The following is an 18,753-nucleotide window of genomic DNA, read 5'->3' as shown; positions in this document are numbered from 1 at the left end:
ACATCCACATATTTGATAATGCCTGTTGCTAGCGCTACCGCCTACCGAAACACCATGCTGTACAGACGTCAACAGCAAAAGGTCTGATTTTGAGTCACATAACGATTGTTTTAGAACATAACCACTGCCCTTGCAGACCCCAGGCAGCCTCACAGGGCGGGACTCCGGCATGCCACCTTAACCGTCGCAGTAACTGCAAGCCTAAAACTAGTTTGGAGAAAAGCAGCGAATGTGTAGTCCTAGAGCTTAAAAAAAAATGCTATTAATACTTCAGAATATCATCCTCCCAAAATAACTGGATTCAACAGAATAATATTCTATTAATTCCCTTTTTATTAGTTTCTCCTGTGGTAGGCTACCAATTAGCCTGTTACACCACTTGATATGCCCAGCTTGATATGAAGACAAGGGTGGAGCACAAATGATATCAAAGAGAGGATATTCCTAGTTGCGCTGGTTTATATCAAACCATAACGTGTCTCAGAAGGTCAGGACAAAGCTTGCTATTGCCTGGACAAAACTACAACACTATATGACAATGTTGGTGTAAATCTAAAATAATATTGAGGTGCTTTGCAGATTTTTACTGGCTCACCTTATCTTGGGAGAGATGTATCAAACCCAGGAGTCAGAAATCTGAACAGATATGCAAGATATAATGCTCGTGCTGTCTAATTCATGCAGAGTTTTTCAGGAATGTTCCTGTCAGATTCCTAAGACACTTTTTTTCCTCCTGCAAACTAATTTTTTGGCAAATATTCTTCCCCTGTATTTCTTACCCTAGCCTTGACTTTGAAAGATTCTGCATGTGCCCAAAGAACATAAAAACTATAATTTTGCAACAGTATCTATAATCTCAGCACACAAAAGGAATTTTTCTCTCTATTCATTCTACAGATCCAATGTGACTCTGATCAATCTAGTTCATATAAGATCTTTTTTCTCATTCTTGAGTTATTTTGGTAGACCATGCACTATTATAAAGTTCTTCACACTCAGGCAATGAGACCAAGCACCGATTTGAAGGAAAAGAATGGAGCAATTTAAAGATGTGTAATTGCTGCAGGAAAGGAAGGAAAGGAAAATGTACCAAAACACTCACCTTGACGAATCTATGAAGTATATTACAAGAGCACCAATACTAAGAGCGAAGACTAAGACAACCTAGAAAAGAAAATAAAAGAGTAATTATTTAACAGTGTTAAAGCGAAACATTTGTTCTTTTACACACACAAAAAAGACAAGGAAAATAAATCACAGGTTAGTATCTTTTTTATTTCAGCGGTCATTTTCTTTCGAAGGCTACTCCTACTTGAATTTCAAACACTACATGTTATCATAGAATGCTTTCTTGCATGAAAGAGAGACACAAACAGGTTGAATCCTAGCTCAGGGAAACCCAGTATACAACTAGGTCTAGATCCTAACCTCTGCTAAACTATATTCTTTAATTGCAAATGGCAAGTGACCCTACTGCACGGCACACAAACCACACTACAGCTTTATCAGCCCTGTCCTTCAGCATTGCAGCACGTTGTCGTTCATTGGTAGGTAAACCAAGAGTGATGATAGATTAGACTGAATTTCCACTTATATCCACGGTCGTAAAATCCACAGGATAAGTGTTAACGCTATGGAAAAACATGTATTTACTCTGCACCCCGCCCGCTGAGGCTACAGTTAGCTTTAAAACAGGTTAAAACAACAGCTTGGTGCAGCATGTCCTGATACAATGAATACACACCCCAGGCACCTTGTAGTCCCAACATTTCCCCCCTTTACATCTGTTGAAGTGTTTGAACCAAACCATTTTGTTAGGTCTAGCATCCAGCCCCTATCACCAAGGTAGAACTTGCTTTTCTGGTTGTGCAGCAGAAGCTGGACTAAGCACCTATGTCTCTAATGTCTTTCTTCTGAACATAAAGCCAATACAATCGCCTGTTATACTGGCTCCCAACGATTCCCCAACAATGTGGGAAGACCGAGTTTCACATCCTGCCCAAAGCAGGTCTGCATCTGCACAGGACAGCATAACTGCAAGCGTAACTTCAAATTTTGGCTGGAAGAACCACGAAGCAGATGACGGCCTGTGTACCCATTGCGACTTAGATCCCTGACGCCCTTACTCTAGGTTCATGTCTCTCGAACAATGCCATCCACTGGGTGACCTGGAATCCGAAAACATGAACCCAGTAAGCTATTTTTTGTATCTTACAATGGAATTCTTCTGGAAGGCATCAGAAAAGATTCCTGTCTGCTGCACTGAGGATGGGAAACAGATGCAATATTACCTCTCCTGAAACTCATCTGATCTGCTGGTCTACAGAGTCAAAACAAAATGGCCCTTAGTCCTCTGGCAGGCACGTCTCAAGTAGCTGCTTAGAAGTAACATCCCTTAAAATAAACCCAGAGAACTGATCACTCAGGGTTGGGTAAACCAGGGTACTAAGGGGGACACGCAGCTCCTCCAACTGCCAGTCAAAATACAGCTTCGCAGGTCAGAAGGGGCTGAAATTTAAGACACTATCTAAACAGCTGGATGTGGGAAATAAACTAGCGCTGTCATTCCAGTTCTGACTGAGCAGATTTATTAATCCGTATGAATTCTGTAACTAACACACTACCGACACCATTGCTACTTCTGTGGACAACCTCTACTGTTCAAGCAACAGAAAAGCGCTGAATCAAATATTTCTTCTTTCATTACAGGCTTCAGAGCGTTTTCTGAAGCTGCCGTATTAGGAAGGAGCCCGACAGTCAGCGCAAGCAATACAAGGGGACGTGCAACGTGTTGATTCTAGGCAGGCTTACTGAAACAACACTGCAGAGGCTTCTCTGCTCTCAGCCACCAGTCAATGCTGTAATGGCAGTATCTGAAGCAAGGTGTAATTATAATTATCTAACCAAACTCTGGAGCTTCACAGGGCCAAAATCAAGCACGCACTTATTGTCTAATAAAAGAAACAAGCTCATTAATTTCTTAATATTATGGAATCACTACAACTTGTTAAAAAAAATCTATTCAAGTGAAAGTTTAAACTAATTTTTCATCCCTTTTAGATCTTGCTGATCATAACCTTTTGCTTTGTGAATGTCTGAGAAAGAGTATCATGCCTGACTACAAGTACCTGCTGTCTTATCTGATGCATTATCGCCCAAATCACTGAGATCTGTCACTCAAAATCAAGGACTGCCGCGTGAAACTCTTCAAATAACATTTTTACTACCTAATTCTGATATAATGTTAACATCTAGAGTTTGAATCTTCTTTCATTAAACTACATTATTGTTCAGGTGTGTACAGGTGTTGCAAGGTGAAATAAGCTATTAAATCCATACCAACTGGTAAGAGTCCCACCGTCTCACAAGAAACCCACGGAGTGAATAGCAGTTGTGGGGCGTCACGAGGCAGTATACCCCGACTTACAATTAGCAGTGATCCCAAGGCCTGTTTTTCTCAGAATTAAGTTACTGGGAATCAAATTGGTTGTGCACACCCACATTAAGTGTGCGGAAAAAGCAGAGCCTGAACTAAATACCTTAGAGTTATACTAAAATTTAAAAAAGAAAATTAGTACCCTTCCATGCTATACACACACTTGATAGAGTCTCAGATGCAAGTTTTTTGCTGTTTTCCCATCCAAGAGAGCTGAACGCAACCACCTTATTCAGACCCAGGGACACAATCACCAAGTTTAGGTCTAGATTCAGGTTACGGTCTCTGCTAGATTGTCACGGCAGACAATGCCTATTTTGGGGAACTTACTATGCTTGATGAGAGGTATGAACATAGACAGACTGATACCCCAAACTCACAGCAACCAGAATCTAAGGGAGGAAAAAAAACAAATAGGTACATGAATTATTGCCTTTTTTGTTAAGCGGGCCATGGGGAGAAGCTCACTTGCTCTGTTTATTATTCCAACGCAATTGGCACAACATTGCTGTTGCTACACATTTATTATAACTTTCCTCTGGAAGGAAAGAATCTTTTAATTTATAACAACTTACTGTTTCAGATTGTGAAGTTACATGCTAGCAGCTACACTGACTAAGCACTTAGCATCAAGATAAAAATAAACACCAATCTGATTAAAGGAAAGGGGGGGAAAAACACGGAATAGTTGCTGCAGATCCTTCAATCTTCCCCAACAAAAACCATCCAGCCAGAGTTCAGCAAAAGCGTACAACGCCTTTTTGAGGCTGGAGTCAGAGAAACTGCAGACAAAAACCACTTAAAGAAAATGGTAAAGACGTTTTGCCCTCTGCTGCTTGCACGATGCTCCAGAAGTGCTTTGACTACTCTGCAGAGCCAAAGTGCCGTCAGATATTATGCAGCCACATTAAGGAAAGGGAAAAGGGAAAAAAAAGGGAAAAGGGGGGAAAAGGGGGGAAAAGGGGGGAAAAGGGGGGAAAAGGGGGGAAAAGGGGGGAAAAGGGGGGAAAAGGGGGGAAAAGGGGGGAAAAGGGGGGAAAAGGGGGGAAAAGGGGGGAAAAGGGGGGAAAAGGGGGGAAAAGGGGGGAAAAGGGGGGAAAAGGGGGGAAAAGGGGGGAAAAGGGGGGAAAAGGGGGGAAAAGGGGGGAAAAGGGGGGAAAAGGGGGGAAAAGGGGGGAAAAGGGGGGAAAAGGGGGGAAAAGGGGGGAAAAGGGGGGAAAAGGGGGGAAAAGGGGGGAAAAGGGGGGAAAAGGGGGGAAAAGGGGGGAAAAGGGGGGAAAAGGGGGGAAAAGGGGGGAAAAGGGGGGAAAAGGGGGGAAAAGGGGGGAAAAGGGGGGAAAAGGGGGGAAAAGGGGGGAAAAGGGGGGAAAAGGGGGGAAAAGGGGGGAAAAGGGGGGAAAAGGGGGGAAAAGGGGGGAAAAGGGGGGAAAAGGGGGGAAAAGGGGGGAAAAGGGGGGAAAAGGGGGGAAAAGGGGGGAAAAGGGGGGAAAAGGGGGGAAAAGGGAAAAAAGGGGAAAAGGGAAAAAAAGGGAAAAGGGAAAAAAGGGGAAAAGGGAAAAAAAGGGAAAAGGGAAAAAAAGGGAAAAGGGAAAAAAAGGGAAAAGGGAAAAAAAGGGAAAAGGGAAAAAAAGGGAAAAGGGAAAAAAAGGGAAAAGGGAAAAAAAGGGAAAAGGGAAAAAAAGGGAAAAGGGAAAAAAAGGGAAAAGGGAAAAAAAGGGAAAAGGGAAAAAAAGGGAAAAGGGAAAAAAAGGGAAAAGGGAAAAAAAGGGAAAAGGGAAAAAAAGGGAAAAGGGAAAAAAAGGGAAAAGGGAAAAAAAGGGAAAAGGGAAAAAAAGGGAAAAGGGAAAAAAAGGGAAAAGGGAAAAAAAGGGAAAAGGGAAAAAAAGGGAAAAGGGAAAAAAAGGGAAAAGGGAAAAAAAAGGGAAAAGGGAAAAAAAGGGAAAAGGGAAAAAAAGGGAAAAGGGAAAAAAAGGGAAAAGGGAAAAAAAGGGAAAAGGGAAAAAAAGGGAAAAGGGAAAAAAAGGGAAAAGGGAAAAAAAGGGAAAAGGGAAAAAAAGGGAAAAGGGAAAAAAAGGGAAAAGGGAAAAAAGGGAAAAGGGAAAAAAAGGGAAAAGGGAAAAAAAGGGAAAAGGGAAAAAAAGGGAAAAGGGAAAAAAAGGGAAAAGGGAAAAAAAGGGAAAAGGGAAAAAAAGGGAAAAGGGAAAAAAAGGGAAAAGGGAAAAAAAGGGAAAAGGGAAAAAAAGGGAAAAGGGAAAAAAAGGGAAAAGGGAAAAAAAGGGAAAAGGGAAAAGGACCTGGAAATTTTAATGAGGGTGTAGAACACAACAAAACTGCAGAGAAAGCACAGGCATTGAGAAGACGCTGTCAGAATTCAGCCACGACAACGGTGAAGGGGACCAGCAGACCTGCCGGTCCCAGGCCTCCGTAACAGAAGGCTGACAGCGACAACCCAGTGGGCGGCACCGCTCCCCTACAACCGCATGGACCTAATGGCCTGGTGGCGTTGAAGAAACATGGGAAAAGGGCTAAGCCATTCACGTGAGAGGAGGGCTACAGCTAATACATCCACAACGGTGAGTGACAGGAGGACTCCAGAGCAGGAATTTCAATCTCTCGTTACCCTGCAACGTCTGAACGTTCTGTGGAAGACAGAGCAGAACTCACTGACGTTTCAAAGGCAAATTCTTGCTTACAAAACACTGAACTACCCAACCACCATGAACAGAAAACAGCATAGAACTCAAGAGGGAAAGCAGGAAATAAAGAAGGGATAGTTGTCTATTGTTATACTTCTCTCATCATGAAGCGTTAAAATAAGAAGTACACAGCAAAATAAAAACCTGTTCCCGTAACCCCCTCACGGTCCCGGGCACCAGAGAGCCCTTAGCTGGTGTTCTGATGACAACCTGTTGTGCACGGTTCTTCAGAAACGTCTGAAACTCTTATTAGGCTGAGGTTAAATTTTTCAGCCCTAAGTCTACTGTACTGCCTAGAATATATTAAGTTGTTCATTATTAATATCTTTAGAGTTTCACTTGATTTTAATTTCTACATCCATACAGCAAGTTCTGTTAATGCGCTACTGAGCTTTTTCATACAATGCTTTAAAATAAAGCTCTATTAGCTTTTATATTTCTAATTACTTAAAGAGAATACAAATTATGACCATGAAGCTACATCCTCAAAGATCCACTAGTTTTGGAACACTAAAGTTTGCATTAGTAAGATGTCAATAGCCTGAGGTTTTGACCTCATTTGAATGAAAATTTACACACTTTAAATACAAAAAGCAAACTTCCTTTAACCACAACAATTTTATTTCTTTTATGGACAAAGAGAATTTCCTCGCCTGGATTTGTTAGCAATAAAAACCTGCATTTCTAAGGACACACCAGCTGTAAGTTACATTTCAGAAGTAGGAACTACTTAATCCTTGCTTGGCAGCTCCAGCATTGGTCTGCAGACTCTAGGATATGCACCAGCACCTGGGCAATTATTGCAATTTAACAAAAGTAAGATTTGAGCAAGGCTAGACCACAGGAAAGCCAAAACGGTTTAAACTGATGGCTCATTAACTGACACCCTACATGCAAACAACAAACTTCAGAAAACATTCCATGTAGGCAAAGCCATAAATGGTAAAAAATTATGCACTGATATGAACAGCTGAGCAATTAATATCTCTTTGGTTACTATAAATACAAATTAAGTAAGTGCTATTTATTATAATGCAATATAGAGTCCTGCTCTAAAAATCAGTGTTCTCCACTTTTTTTTTTTGGCAGCACTTCATATTAAGAGGTTTTTATTAATATTAGCTTTGGACATACCAGTGAACTAAAGCAGCTGCATGATGTTAAATTATACAATTCATATTAGTTCATCCAACAAAATGGTCTTCAGAACTTTGTGATAAGACAAATAAGATGCAAATATATTTTTACAGCTAACAAGAGTAAATATGTGTTTAGAGACTTTTTTCCCTGCTATACCCTGATACCCAGGAGTAAAGCAGGAGTGAGGATCCCTGAAACCCATCAGCAGGACCTAGTACCAGGCTCTGGACAGAGCTGACACTGACTTTTCTCTGGGCCTGAAGACATCGCCCTGCCTCCAGCCTTTCTGCCTCTGCTCCTTTACCTGGTGCCTCCCAGGCCAACGGATAAATAACTAAAACGACAAAGGCGAAAGTACAAAATACCCACGTTCTATTCTATGAGGTCACGAATTCCCCGGGGTTCTGAGAAGGTCATTCTACCTCATTCAGGTTTGCAAAGATCATATTTCTTATTGATGAAACGCTCTCTTAATATCTTCTGGAACAACTGCCCACAGTCGCAGCTCCTCTTTAAAGAAAACTATCTACCACACGCCAGTGGCCGTCAGCCACCTCGCAAGAGCAAACCAGGGAACGCAAGCAAACGAGGGCTGAGGTGGGTGAATAGGAGGAGAAAGATAAAGTGATAAAATAATAAAAAGACAAAATAAGATACCATCTTGGTCCTACCTGCAATAAATAATAAATTAAAAGTTCAAACAAGGATTCTAAGAAACTGGGAAATTTCCCGTCGTTTACCTTTTATTCACAAACACAGGGAAGCGGATTTTGCAGTTAATATATGAGCCAGGCTTAATGGAGCACAATACTCTGAAGAGGCAGCGGCGATACACGCATCGGTTCTCACGCGAGTACAGGCAAAGCGCCAATTGCACAGCCGGCACCTGCGGCTGACCCGGGACACGGGCTAACAGCTACGAATCCTGAGGGACGCGCCCGCTGGCTACTGCGCTGGCAGGAAATCTGCCGCCGGGACTTACTGGCCCTGCTGCCATTTTGCGTGCAGAAGAGGCAGGTGGTGCGAGGGGGGCGACAACCCACAACGCGTTTCTACTATTTCTTCCACGCTTTGAGCACCAGCCCGGATTTAGCATCCAATTCTAGAAGGAACTGAGCACCACCAAGCTAGAGAGTGAGCAACCCCATCTTCCAGGGAAGTCAGAAAAGGTTCGAGAGCGCACAACTCTTCAGAGTCTTTCCTAAACATTTATTTCTGAGCCTGGAGCAATTAAGGTACTAAGTCCAAACTTTGCAACTTTGATAGCCGCGTTAAAAATGTCTCAGAAACCCAGGCTTGAAAACGTTTGCACACAAGCTATGTCCTTTCAATTGCATTTTCTGCTTCTGGATTTTGTTTACCTTTATTACACAACAAGGAGGTAACTAAAGTTAATTACCTATTAAATTCTACAGTAACTAAATTAGTCACCAACATGCGTTTAAAGAGTATGGAAAACTTTGGAAGCTTTATGAGATTCTTCGCTATATAAATTATGCCCCTTGGCAAAGCTCATATAAACTTACCATTTAGCAAGAAAAGTCAAAGTTTATCGAAAAGAGGCGGCGAAGGGGAGTGAGAGGTGACTACTGGATAAACCAATAGGCAGTAAGGTCTCAGCGAACTTCTCTAGGAAAAGGATTTCATTTAAAACTAAAAGGCAGCAGCGCAGTGGGTCAGCCTGAGCTCTGGATGATGATCCTGAGGAACCAGAAGACTTGGTTATTATCCCCAGTTCCGCCCCTCGTGTGGCGTGTGACCTAAAGCATGACTTGACCTCGCCACGCTTGCCGTTCTCCCTCTTGCTTTCATTCGGCAAGGACACTGCATGTCAGCTCATTAGGGCAACACTGCCTGTCGTTACCGGTGTTTGCCATGGATCTGTAGCACAGCTGAGACCTCTCCTGCACCACCACAACAAAAAGCCTGAGCAGGACACTACATAACACTACCAGCACTATCTATGAGAGCAGAGGGGCTTTATTAAAGGGTTTCATTTAAAGAGAAAGGCATCAGTAGCTCTTTCTAAGATAAACTTCTTGGGTATCTTTCTGGAATTACATTTTTGGTCCCATTAAAGCCACTGGCCAGTATAGCAGGATTCAATTAATTACTGAAACTAATATTATGTATTTATTGTAAATATGTCTTCAAAAACACAGTTCACATTCAATGCATCTCTTTTTACAGACTCGCATAATAGTGACAAGAAATATAGAAACAAAATTGCTGGGAGAGAAAACAGATACAGCAGATATAGAAGTGTTAGAGAAAGAAAAAGAAAAAAGGAAAGGAAAAAGGAAAAAAAGATTGATTAGCCACAGATTCAGTTTGTACATATTGAACTTATGCATCAGAACAGTAATTTGAGTACTATCTGAAAGGTACAGATAAGGTGCACGGGTGGTGAAGGCCTGAATCACCGTGAGCTTGCCTACCTGGTCAGAGCTGCAGCAAGCGATTAAGGGAACGGGTCGCTGGGGGTAGGATCGATGGTATCTCTGAATGAAGCCACACAAAACAGAATCAGCCAGTTGAGCCTGTCTGCCACCAGCTGCATTTTATTCTCTCTCCAATAAGAGATTCGACTTTCTTACATACCCCTTAAGAGACTACCTCTCGTTTGAGCAGACTGCTTGAAATTAAGAAGAGTCTTTCTTATTAAAGGGATGCTGTGGGATCAAAATTCAGCAATCATTAGAGTCGACACCAGAATCAGGAATGTGAAAAATCAAAGCAGGAAATAAACCAATAAAAACTAGTAACTTAATGCACTTTCATTTTCCACATGCATTCCCAATCTCACCGGAGGAAGAATTTTTAAAAAGGAACTACCTTTGATACGTCCTGTTCCGTACAGGCTTCTAAGATGTGTTAATATTTCAGCTTTATTTTTCTTTATCAAAGTGGAGGTTTTTTCTTCAACCTCCCACTGACATTTTGACAATAAAAGGAAAATTTCTGTTCAGTCCATAAATTTGAAAAGACTGAGATCTTCTAATTAGTGAAAAAATACAAGACAAAAAGTCCCATCTGTTAATGGTGCTCTGTAGCTTGAAATTAATTAGGTTTGCTGGGAGAGCGCCTAGCAATACGACCAATTACAGTGCCTGCAACTTTTCCAATTCAGTATTTAATTTCATTAGTCAAAAAAAAAAAAAAACCAACAGTATTTTCTATCACAATGTGCCATTTGCTAGAGCTAAATGCATAGCATTATATGTATGTAAATATATATATGTGTGTGTGTGTATATATATTTATTTTTCCCCTCCAACCTACAAGGTCCTTCCTCTTGATTACCCAGCAGTCATCCAAATCACCTCCCATTAAGGTCAATAAAAATAAAATCCACCGTTTGTATATTGATAAAACCATAACTCACACTGATTTCCAGTGGATGCCTGGCCAACTCCACAGTCACGCTGAGCAAGAGCTATGTTGGTAACAGTTACCTACTACGCTGTTCTTCCAGTTGTCAGTGTTCTCGTGTTCAAATTCCTCACACCCCGACGGCAGACGCGGGCCACCAGTGAGCCTACTGGAACGTCATTTCAGAGAAAGGCGTCACTGACCTGACGAACACTCACATCGCGCCGACTAAAAAGCAAACAAGCCCAACTGCAAAACCGCTCGACGGCAAAAGAACCTGGCTCCAGAGCCCGGCCCCCATACCATGCACAGCACAGCGGCAGCGGAGCCCCCATAACGATGGATGATCAGTCACAGTCCCATCCCCAGTGCCAGGCCTGGAGAAAGCCCTTGCTTATTGTGTCACACCCTGAAACGCGGCGTATGGTGATTCATTTTTGTAGTTGTTGTTTCTGTGTCCCTATGTTTCAGGTGTGACAAGAGCCTTTGTATCTCCAGATGAAGAACTGGAACCAAATAACTTCCGATGGAACTCTCATCCCACCTCCGGATAAAGACAGCGATCGAGGAAAGCGAAGATGACGCAGCCGCAGAGACTCTTGCACTTTCTGGTATAGTGGTCACACAAAAAAAAAATCACCTGTGTATGAAGCATCTTGAAAAGCACAAAAGACCACTAAGATATGGAAAGGGTAGGAGAGACAAGACATTGCCCCAAAATCGTAACCGGAATCTGTATAACTAATTTAGGAAACAATCAAAGTACAATGGTTCAACATTACCTGAAACCAAGAGGTAATCAAATAAGGTCTGTACCAGTAAAAAGTAACCACTTGACAACAGTCAACCCACCCCTGTATCGGGAATACCACGACACAGAACTGAAAATTAATAAACTGTAAAAAAAATAAACCAAAAAACCAAAACCCTACCAAACAACTGGCAAATGCTGTCTTTTTAAATCAAGCGATTTTCTATTTCTTAATTGGAATCTTGTTTAAAACAAATTAAAAAAAAAAACATAACCCAAGGAAATTTCACTGCTGCTTTTTTCTCTACTTCAATGTACTCTACTCCTCACTAGTTCCCTGCAGCCATTTGTTACCTGAACAACAGCATAAGAGAACATCCAAGATATGAAGGAAAAAACAAGATGGAAACCAAAGCGTGGTGGTAAAAATGCCAGAAAAGAATAACACAACAGAGTGAAGAAAACGCTGTGTCTTTTCAATGTTGAAATCAGAAACATATTTCTGAAGGAAATGGCTTGGGGTAAAAAAAAAAAAATCCACTAACAGGTGCTCTCGAGAACAAATAAAGTTGCAAATGTGGACCTTCTGAGAATTTAGGCCTGATCCTGCAACCCACAGCGCGTTGTTACGATGTTAGATGTATTAACACTGCTGCTGGAGCACCTACAAGGTTTATTGCCCTGTCGTAAGAAACGACTAAAAGGAACTACATTTCTTTGCAAATGGACCACTTCAAGGATTCCATTTAATGAAATTATTTACCTTACACATTCAAATTCATGCTAGATTGTGTGGCAGACCAAACAAATCCTCATGTTCCTCGGCCATTTGGACGTCAGAGACTGACAAGCAACCTCCAAGACAGACAGTCATGTCAATAAATGTTGAAAGGAACTGGAGAAGGACAAATTAACGGAGGTTACTCCCTCTTGCTAAGGCTTTATGGTTGAATGGGTTGGGTGAGTTCATTTACTCAGATTTGCTGTTACTATTCCTAAATTTTCAAATAGCAGAACTCCACCAAGACAGAAACAATTACCTCCCTTTTCAACGGTTTAGGTTCTCAGTCACAAGAACTCCCACATACAGCAAAGGGGATGCAGCTGTGGAAGCATACCCTGAAAAAATAGAAAGCCTTTGGCTTCAGTAAGGCCTAGTGAGATTTCATTCAAGAAACAGACTGAATGAGGAAGAAATGGTCGCATCATTCGGCATACAATGAAGCTGCTTGTCAAGGGATGTACTTTGAAACAGCCTGAAAACAAGACAGTCTTCAGAAGGGAAAAGAATCACTGCAAGTGTATCTGATTAACGGCGAACCCAGTTTGCTGCTGCAGCACTCAACACTGCAGCTCATCTTCCATTTAACTTCACCTAATGCGGTGGGTTTTTTCTTAACTCTTTTGTCATATAAAAATCATTCCCAGAATTGTAATATTTCCACTTCTGTCTCCACAATCACCATAGCGTATAAAAATTGCTGATACCCGCAAATGAATGAAGCCTTGTATTCGCTGGTCAAGTTCTACTGTAAGTCTAGGAAAATCCATAGCTGTTTCATCCTAGCCTTCTAAGGAGAGGGAGCCATCAACAAGACTTTTTATTAGGGACCACTACACCCTCAGAGATTTGCATGAGGATTTGCAGGAGCTCGCTGTACCTCAAGTCACATTGTCTGCCCAGTGATTAGGCTCAGCTTATTGCCAACTACATCAGGAGCTTTCTCGTGGCGATTAAACAAAATATCAAACACTGGACATCGACGAACGAAAGCAATGCGAGGAAGCCAGGCTAAATGGGAACGGAGGGAATGATTGTTGATGGAGTTAAACAACATAGTGTTTTTGAAAGTCACCTTTGTAAGAATGTTTTTCTTTCTTTTTCGCTGGCATTGTTTGCCCTTCAGTCATTTTGCCAAAATCGATTGCTTTGACTGATAGCCACAGGAAAACATCTCTCATACCAATCTGTATTGGAGACTGAAAAATTGGCTTTTTTGATCATTAGGAATAAATCTAAGCCTACTTAATTACCCAGCTTTATACGAGAATTCGTGAATACAAAAAGCTGCCTTTAATTAGTGTGCAAAAGAAAACTAGAGAGAGCGCATGCCTGAGCTGTAAATTGTAGCACTGACTAAATGTTAGTCATTGTACAGACTTAAGATGCCTGATAATTCCGTACAAGAGCACACACCTCAGCTTATCTAAAAACAGAAAATAAAACCAGTGTAATGCTTTTCCAGGGGCTACTTCAAAATATAATTCTGCTCAGAACTCTCCATTTCCCATGGCAGCATAAATATAGACAATGTGCGCTCTTTTGGTTTTAGCCTAATTTGAACTGAAAAGTCTGCCAATTAATTCTTTGACACAGTCATCACTCATGAGATAGGAGATCTCGACAGAACGAGATGATAAAATTTTAGCAGTTTCACTGGAGCAGCTAAACCTAAAGCAGCCAAATGTTCGGGGTTGTGGTCACCTCGGTTTACGGGGAAGCCTTCATTCACGGCCAGAAAGCCCTTTCGCTGGGCTTTGGAAGGTAACTGAACAAACGCTCATATAGTGGTTTCTGCTTCTTTAAAAAACATGAGCATAAGTTTTCCTTTTATCTGATGTAAAATCTGCACAAGTGTAGTTATGCGCTACTACAGGTGAAATCTTGATTCACAGTTTGGCGCAAGGCTGCGGTGCTACACGGAGGCTGCTTCGCGGTTTGGCATTTCAGAGAAAGGCAGGGAAGCCTGGGGTACCATCGGTTAGAGGCACTGGTGATTTCCATACCGTAACCATCAAGGAAATGCTGAGGGCATGTTGTGAGCGTTGCCGACGTGGAACTGCGACTCGACATCGCGTACCAAACGGTGAGAATTCACATGAGGTATGAAATGGAACCAACGAGTTGCAACTATCAGAAAGACCAAGGCAGAAAACAAATGATGTAGCAAGCAGTGATGCAGACAACGACGGCGCGAGCCAAGGTGAAAAGGCGTTTTTACAGAACAAACTACCACCACAATTACTTGCAGTGAATATTTTCCCCATTTTTGAGGGGCAGGGTGGAAAGAGCCATTCCTCCCTAAGGGTGCAAAGACTGTTTTATTCAGCACACTTGTTTCCTGCAGATGAAACATTTCTCCTGCGTTGCTTTGTGGCTCTAATTCTAAAACTGAAACCTTTTTTATGAGCCTTCTTAATGTGATTTAAAGATAATATCATATAATCGTACGATTAAAGGCTTGCAGAACCAACTTCCAGTGTAACTCTCTGCTCTTTACTACCCCTACTTTTAAAAAACATACAGCAGTGACGACTAAATTGGGTCTTGAAACCCACTGTTACATCAGCTAACCTTTTCTCCTGCTCATGACAACACTATGTCAGGCCCTTTCACCCTCTGGCGTCATGGTTTTTATTCTTTTTACATAACATGAAGAGTTGAATTCAAAGATAACTTTTCAACATCATCCCTTCCCCTGGGTCCATAGTCTTTGCATCTTTACCTGGCTTTGCTAGCCTGTGGTATGTCGCATCAGCACCCTTATTCTTCTTACAGATGCCCTCTTGAGGGTGGAGACCTAGAAAACTGCCTGTCTCCCTGCATGCTTTATGTGGTCCCCTGCGAAGGTCTAAGACTGTAAGACTACCGAGTTTCATTCTGAAGCTTATTCACTGACAAAAAAAAACAGAGGGTGGAGAATGACAAACATACAACTTCAGCTTATGTTCTGTCTCCTAACTGTCAGTTGGTACATATTTTTTCCCTTTCTCTGCAGGCTTGCTTCAGCCTGGCTATATTCTCTTTCTGAGGAGCTACAAGGGCATTTATTCTGAAAACCATCAAAAACCAAAATTGGACAAACCATCGGGTAATCACATACCCATCCTGGCCAAAGAGATTTATAAGAGGCTGCACCTCCATGTCTTTAAGTTAGTAGGCAGTTTTAGTTCACATTTTAAAATGTTACAGAATGAGCAGAGGTTGAAAGCGCACTTTGGGATTTAAGGATTAAGTGTTTCAAGAAAAAAGTTATATCTTGCATGAGCTACACAAAATCTGGCAGCAAACTTCATGAAAGACAAAGGGTTTTTCTCTGAAAGAGCAGTGCAGAATCTAGCTGAGATTCTGGCCAGGTAAATTATGCCATTGAAGTATAAACCTTCTTCCTTTTATTTCTTCATGTGCTTGCCTTCTCTCCCTCCTGAAGATCTACTTCGTATTGATCTCCTAGAGAGATTCAGTCCTCTTACTTTATTCAAAAAATGTTTTATATTAAAATAGGTCACCTTTTCAGAATCTATTCTAGAGCAGAAAATTTGAAAGCCAGATGTGGGGGAATTACCCTTTTAACACATGCTTTTTAGATGTAGCATCTGTTTAAGTCTTTAGTCTGGGATGAGAAGTTCCCCCCTCCCTGCAGACCCAGCTCCTTTCCTCCACCGCGCTGCACCTCCAGAGCTCACATCTCCGATCCTCGGCCTCCCCTAAAGACACCGCTGCTGTTCTCTTCCAGTGAAGAGTGAAAGAAAACGTGGCAGGCAAAAGAGAAGGAGCACCAGCGGCGGGTGGGCTATTTGCTTTTGCACCAAAGTCCCCTCAGTCCCTGGGCTCTGCCAGTGACCTCCCCGCTCCACTGACCCAACCGACTGTACGCGCACCCCCCTGCAGAGGCCAAAGAATGGACAAAACCCAGAAGATAATCAAATGTAGTCCAATGACACTTAAAAAAATGCATATACCAAATCTGCAGATGGGAAATACTTATACTCTGGTAATGACACCGCACAAGACCAAACACTATCAAGTCCTAATACTAACAAATAATTTGTTTTCCCAACAGCTTGGCTGACACGCTCCCTCTCTGCCTCCCAGAGCTGGAAGAAAAAGCTTTCAGCATTTATAATTTCAGACATTAAATTAAGTTAAAATTCCTTTTGCTGATTGCCTGAAACCTCAGAAGCCCTCTCTGATCAAAGCAATCCGATGACAAAGACCTATGTAAAAGCACGCCAAGGCAACTCAACACGCTGACTCAGAAACGAAGTCCACAGACTGATTCATCGCCGCGACTGCCAGCAGGACGGCTGTATTCCTTGGAGGCCTCTTGTTTAAGCAGTTTCTCAAGTCATAGTTCGGTTTCTTATCATGGTTCCAGGTATATTAAACACCGGGAAGACCAAACACATCCATACCTGCTTACAGAGCTGATTTTAAAGCTGCAGGTTTTTCTTAACTACGAGTAGGACGTCACTAGTAACAAGACCATGCCGCAGGGCTGTTCCACAGGGAAAAACAGGAGGGCCAGGCTTTTGTGAACGAGCACAGCCTTTGTTAGGACAGGTGACACACACAGTTTGCCCTGACAAGGCAAGGCTGAGCTCTGCCACTGGCAGCGGTGTTATAAGCTACGCGTGAGCAGAGCAAGCTGGCTTATTTTTGTTCCGGTTCCTTGGTGGATTAGAAGCAAGTGACCACCGTACCGAATACAGAGCGCTTGTTTAGATTGTGTTACCTCGGACCGCTTTATGTATTTTCCCAGAACAAACCCAACAGACCTCAGGCTCAGCCCCTTTATTTGAAAAAAAAAAACAAAAAAACAAAAACCAAAACAAACCAACAAAAAACAACACAAACCCCAGAAGTCAGCAATTCGCATTCTTCTCAAATCTGCCAACCAACCCCAAACAAAGGCAAGCCTGTGCAGCAGGCGGTTTTGGATGATACCTGCATAACTCCTATATGGAGTTAATTATTTATATGAAAAAAATAAAATATTGAGCTAAACTAGGTAAATAATAGCTTATTGAGAATTTTAATTTCTGAAACACTTCTATGGGAAAAGTAGAATAACAATTAGATAGATGCATAAACATAAGCAAACCACTTCCTTCCCAAAAAGAATGAAGGTTGAAGAAAAAAAAAAATCAAGTCCTCTAATGCCCTTCATAAACTTAACACTCTATTAAAAAATCTTACATTTTTAAAGCAAAGACTTTCTTATACAGAAATGTAAGAGATATCAGATGAAAACTTCCTTCCAATTGCCCCAGAATTCTAAATTTATATCTAACCCTCCATTTAAGAACGTAACAATTTCAACTTCTCATTAAAACTTTTTTGCTTCCCGGCAAACAAGAGGAGTCACTACATTCACTTACGCTCAGTTCATGTTTTGAAAGGCTTTTTCAAGACCACAGAGGCTAGAAACTTCCTGTGTCAAAATCAGAGTTTAGGGAAAGCATTCTGATACCCAGGAAAAAAACAAACTCAGAGGCTTTTTTCCTCTGTGATTTTATGACCGAATCCTGCATTTTTGTTGTTTCTGCAATCCAAGGGGTACTGAGTGATCAAAGCTCAAACAGCACTTTAAATTATAAAATTCTCAGTTCGTTCGCTTGAGGAAACGACTTGTTTTACATTGAGGCCCCGAGACTCCTGAAGGAGCTCTCCTACCACTTGTAAAAGCAGCTGAGTGTGCCTAAGTTACTATTTTTTGAGCGCGCCACAAATTGTCAATAAACAGAGATATCTTGGAGCTACTACATCTACATGCCTTTTCAGAGAAGGATTAAATGCAGATTAGAGGCATTTGAGCTAAGTTCTTATCAAGAGGTTCAATGAGCTTGCAGAAACATTGCCCTCCTCCAAACGCTCCTAGGAACGCTACAGCTACCAATAGCATCGTAGTCATGTTCAGCGACACAAGTACTAATAATAAAGAAAACCAAACAAATCAAACTAATCTCTTCTGCGTTATTTGCAGTCCACTCTTGACAGCACCACTTAACAGTGGTTTATCATGAGTCTTACCAAATTGCATCAGTTTGGTCTGTCATTTCAGTCTATGTCCCTGACATAAACCAATGACAGAGACATGATAATACGAACATCTCAGATTTCATTAAAAAAATTAAAAAACGAAACAAAACAAAAAAACCCCAACCAACCAACAAACCCCACCAACCGCCACCACCATTCTTTTCAGCCTATCTAGTAATAAATTAGAAGGGGATAAAATTTGACCACAGCAAAGCACTCTAATGGTTGAAATACATGAGCTTAACATGGACAAACCTCACTGGTTTTAAAATGTATTATTTTGAAGATAATTTTAATACAGACAAGCCCAGTAAATGCTTTGGAATCCGTGTTATTGACAATATTGTTCACTGCACGTTACAAAGCTGGTGATCTTGAACATCACCACCCACTTTTACAGGACTGTTTAGTTTCCACAGTGCAGTCTATGCAATAATTTTAAAACAAAAAAAGGATATTTTAAAACTCTGAAATCCTCTGGAGAAGTTACACATTCAAAATTTACCACCAGGTGTAATGGGTGCTAACTTTATAG

At 41.5% G+C, this 18,753-nt stretch overlaps 1 protein-coding gene across 14 annotated transcripts in view; it reads right to left on the bottom strand.

Annotated features, from left to right (window-relative positions):
- KCNMA1 (potassium calcium-activated channel subfamily M alpha 1) overlaps nucleotides 1-18,753 on the bottom strand; it is a 510,997-nt gene that overhangs the window by 269,627 nt on the left and 222,617 nt on the right. For all 14 annotated transcript variants that reach the window (XM_075109777.1, XM_075109780.1, XM_075109788.1 and 11 more), the window contains exon 3: nucleotides 1,103-1,164. In XM_075109777.1, coding sequence (XP_074965878.1) covers nucleotides 1,103-1,164 — 62 coding nt within the window. The remainder of the gene's footprint in view (nucleotides 1-1,102; nucleotides 1,165-18,753) is intronic.

Source organism: Phalacrocorax aristotelis, chromosome 14 (genome assembly GCF_949628215.1).
Source record: "Phalacrocorax aristotelis chromosome 14, bGulAri2.1, whole genome shotgun sequence".
NCBI classification, from domain to species: Eukaryota; Metazoa; Chordata; class Aves; order Suliformes; family Phalacrocoracidae; genus Phalacrocorax; species Phalacrocorax aristotelis.
Note: the sequence above shows the minus strand (reverse complement) of the source record. Positions and strands in the feature narration are given on the sequence as shown.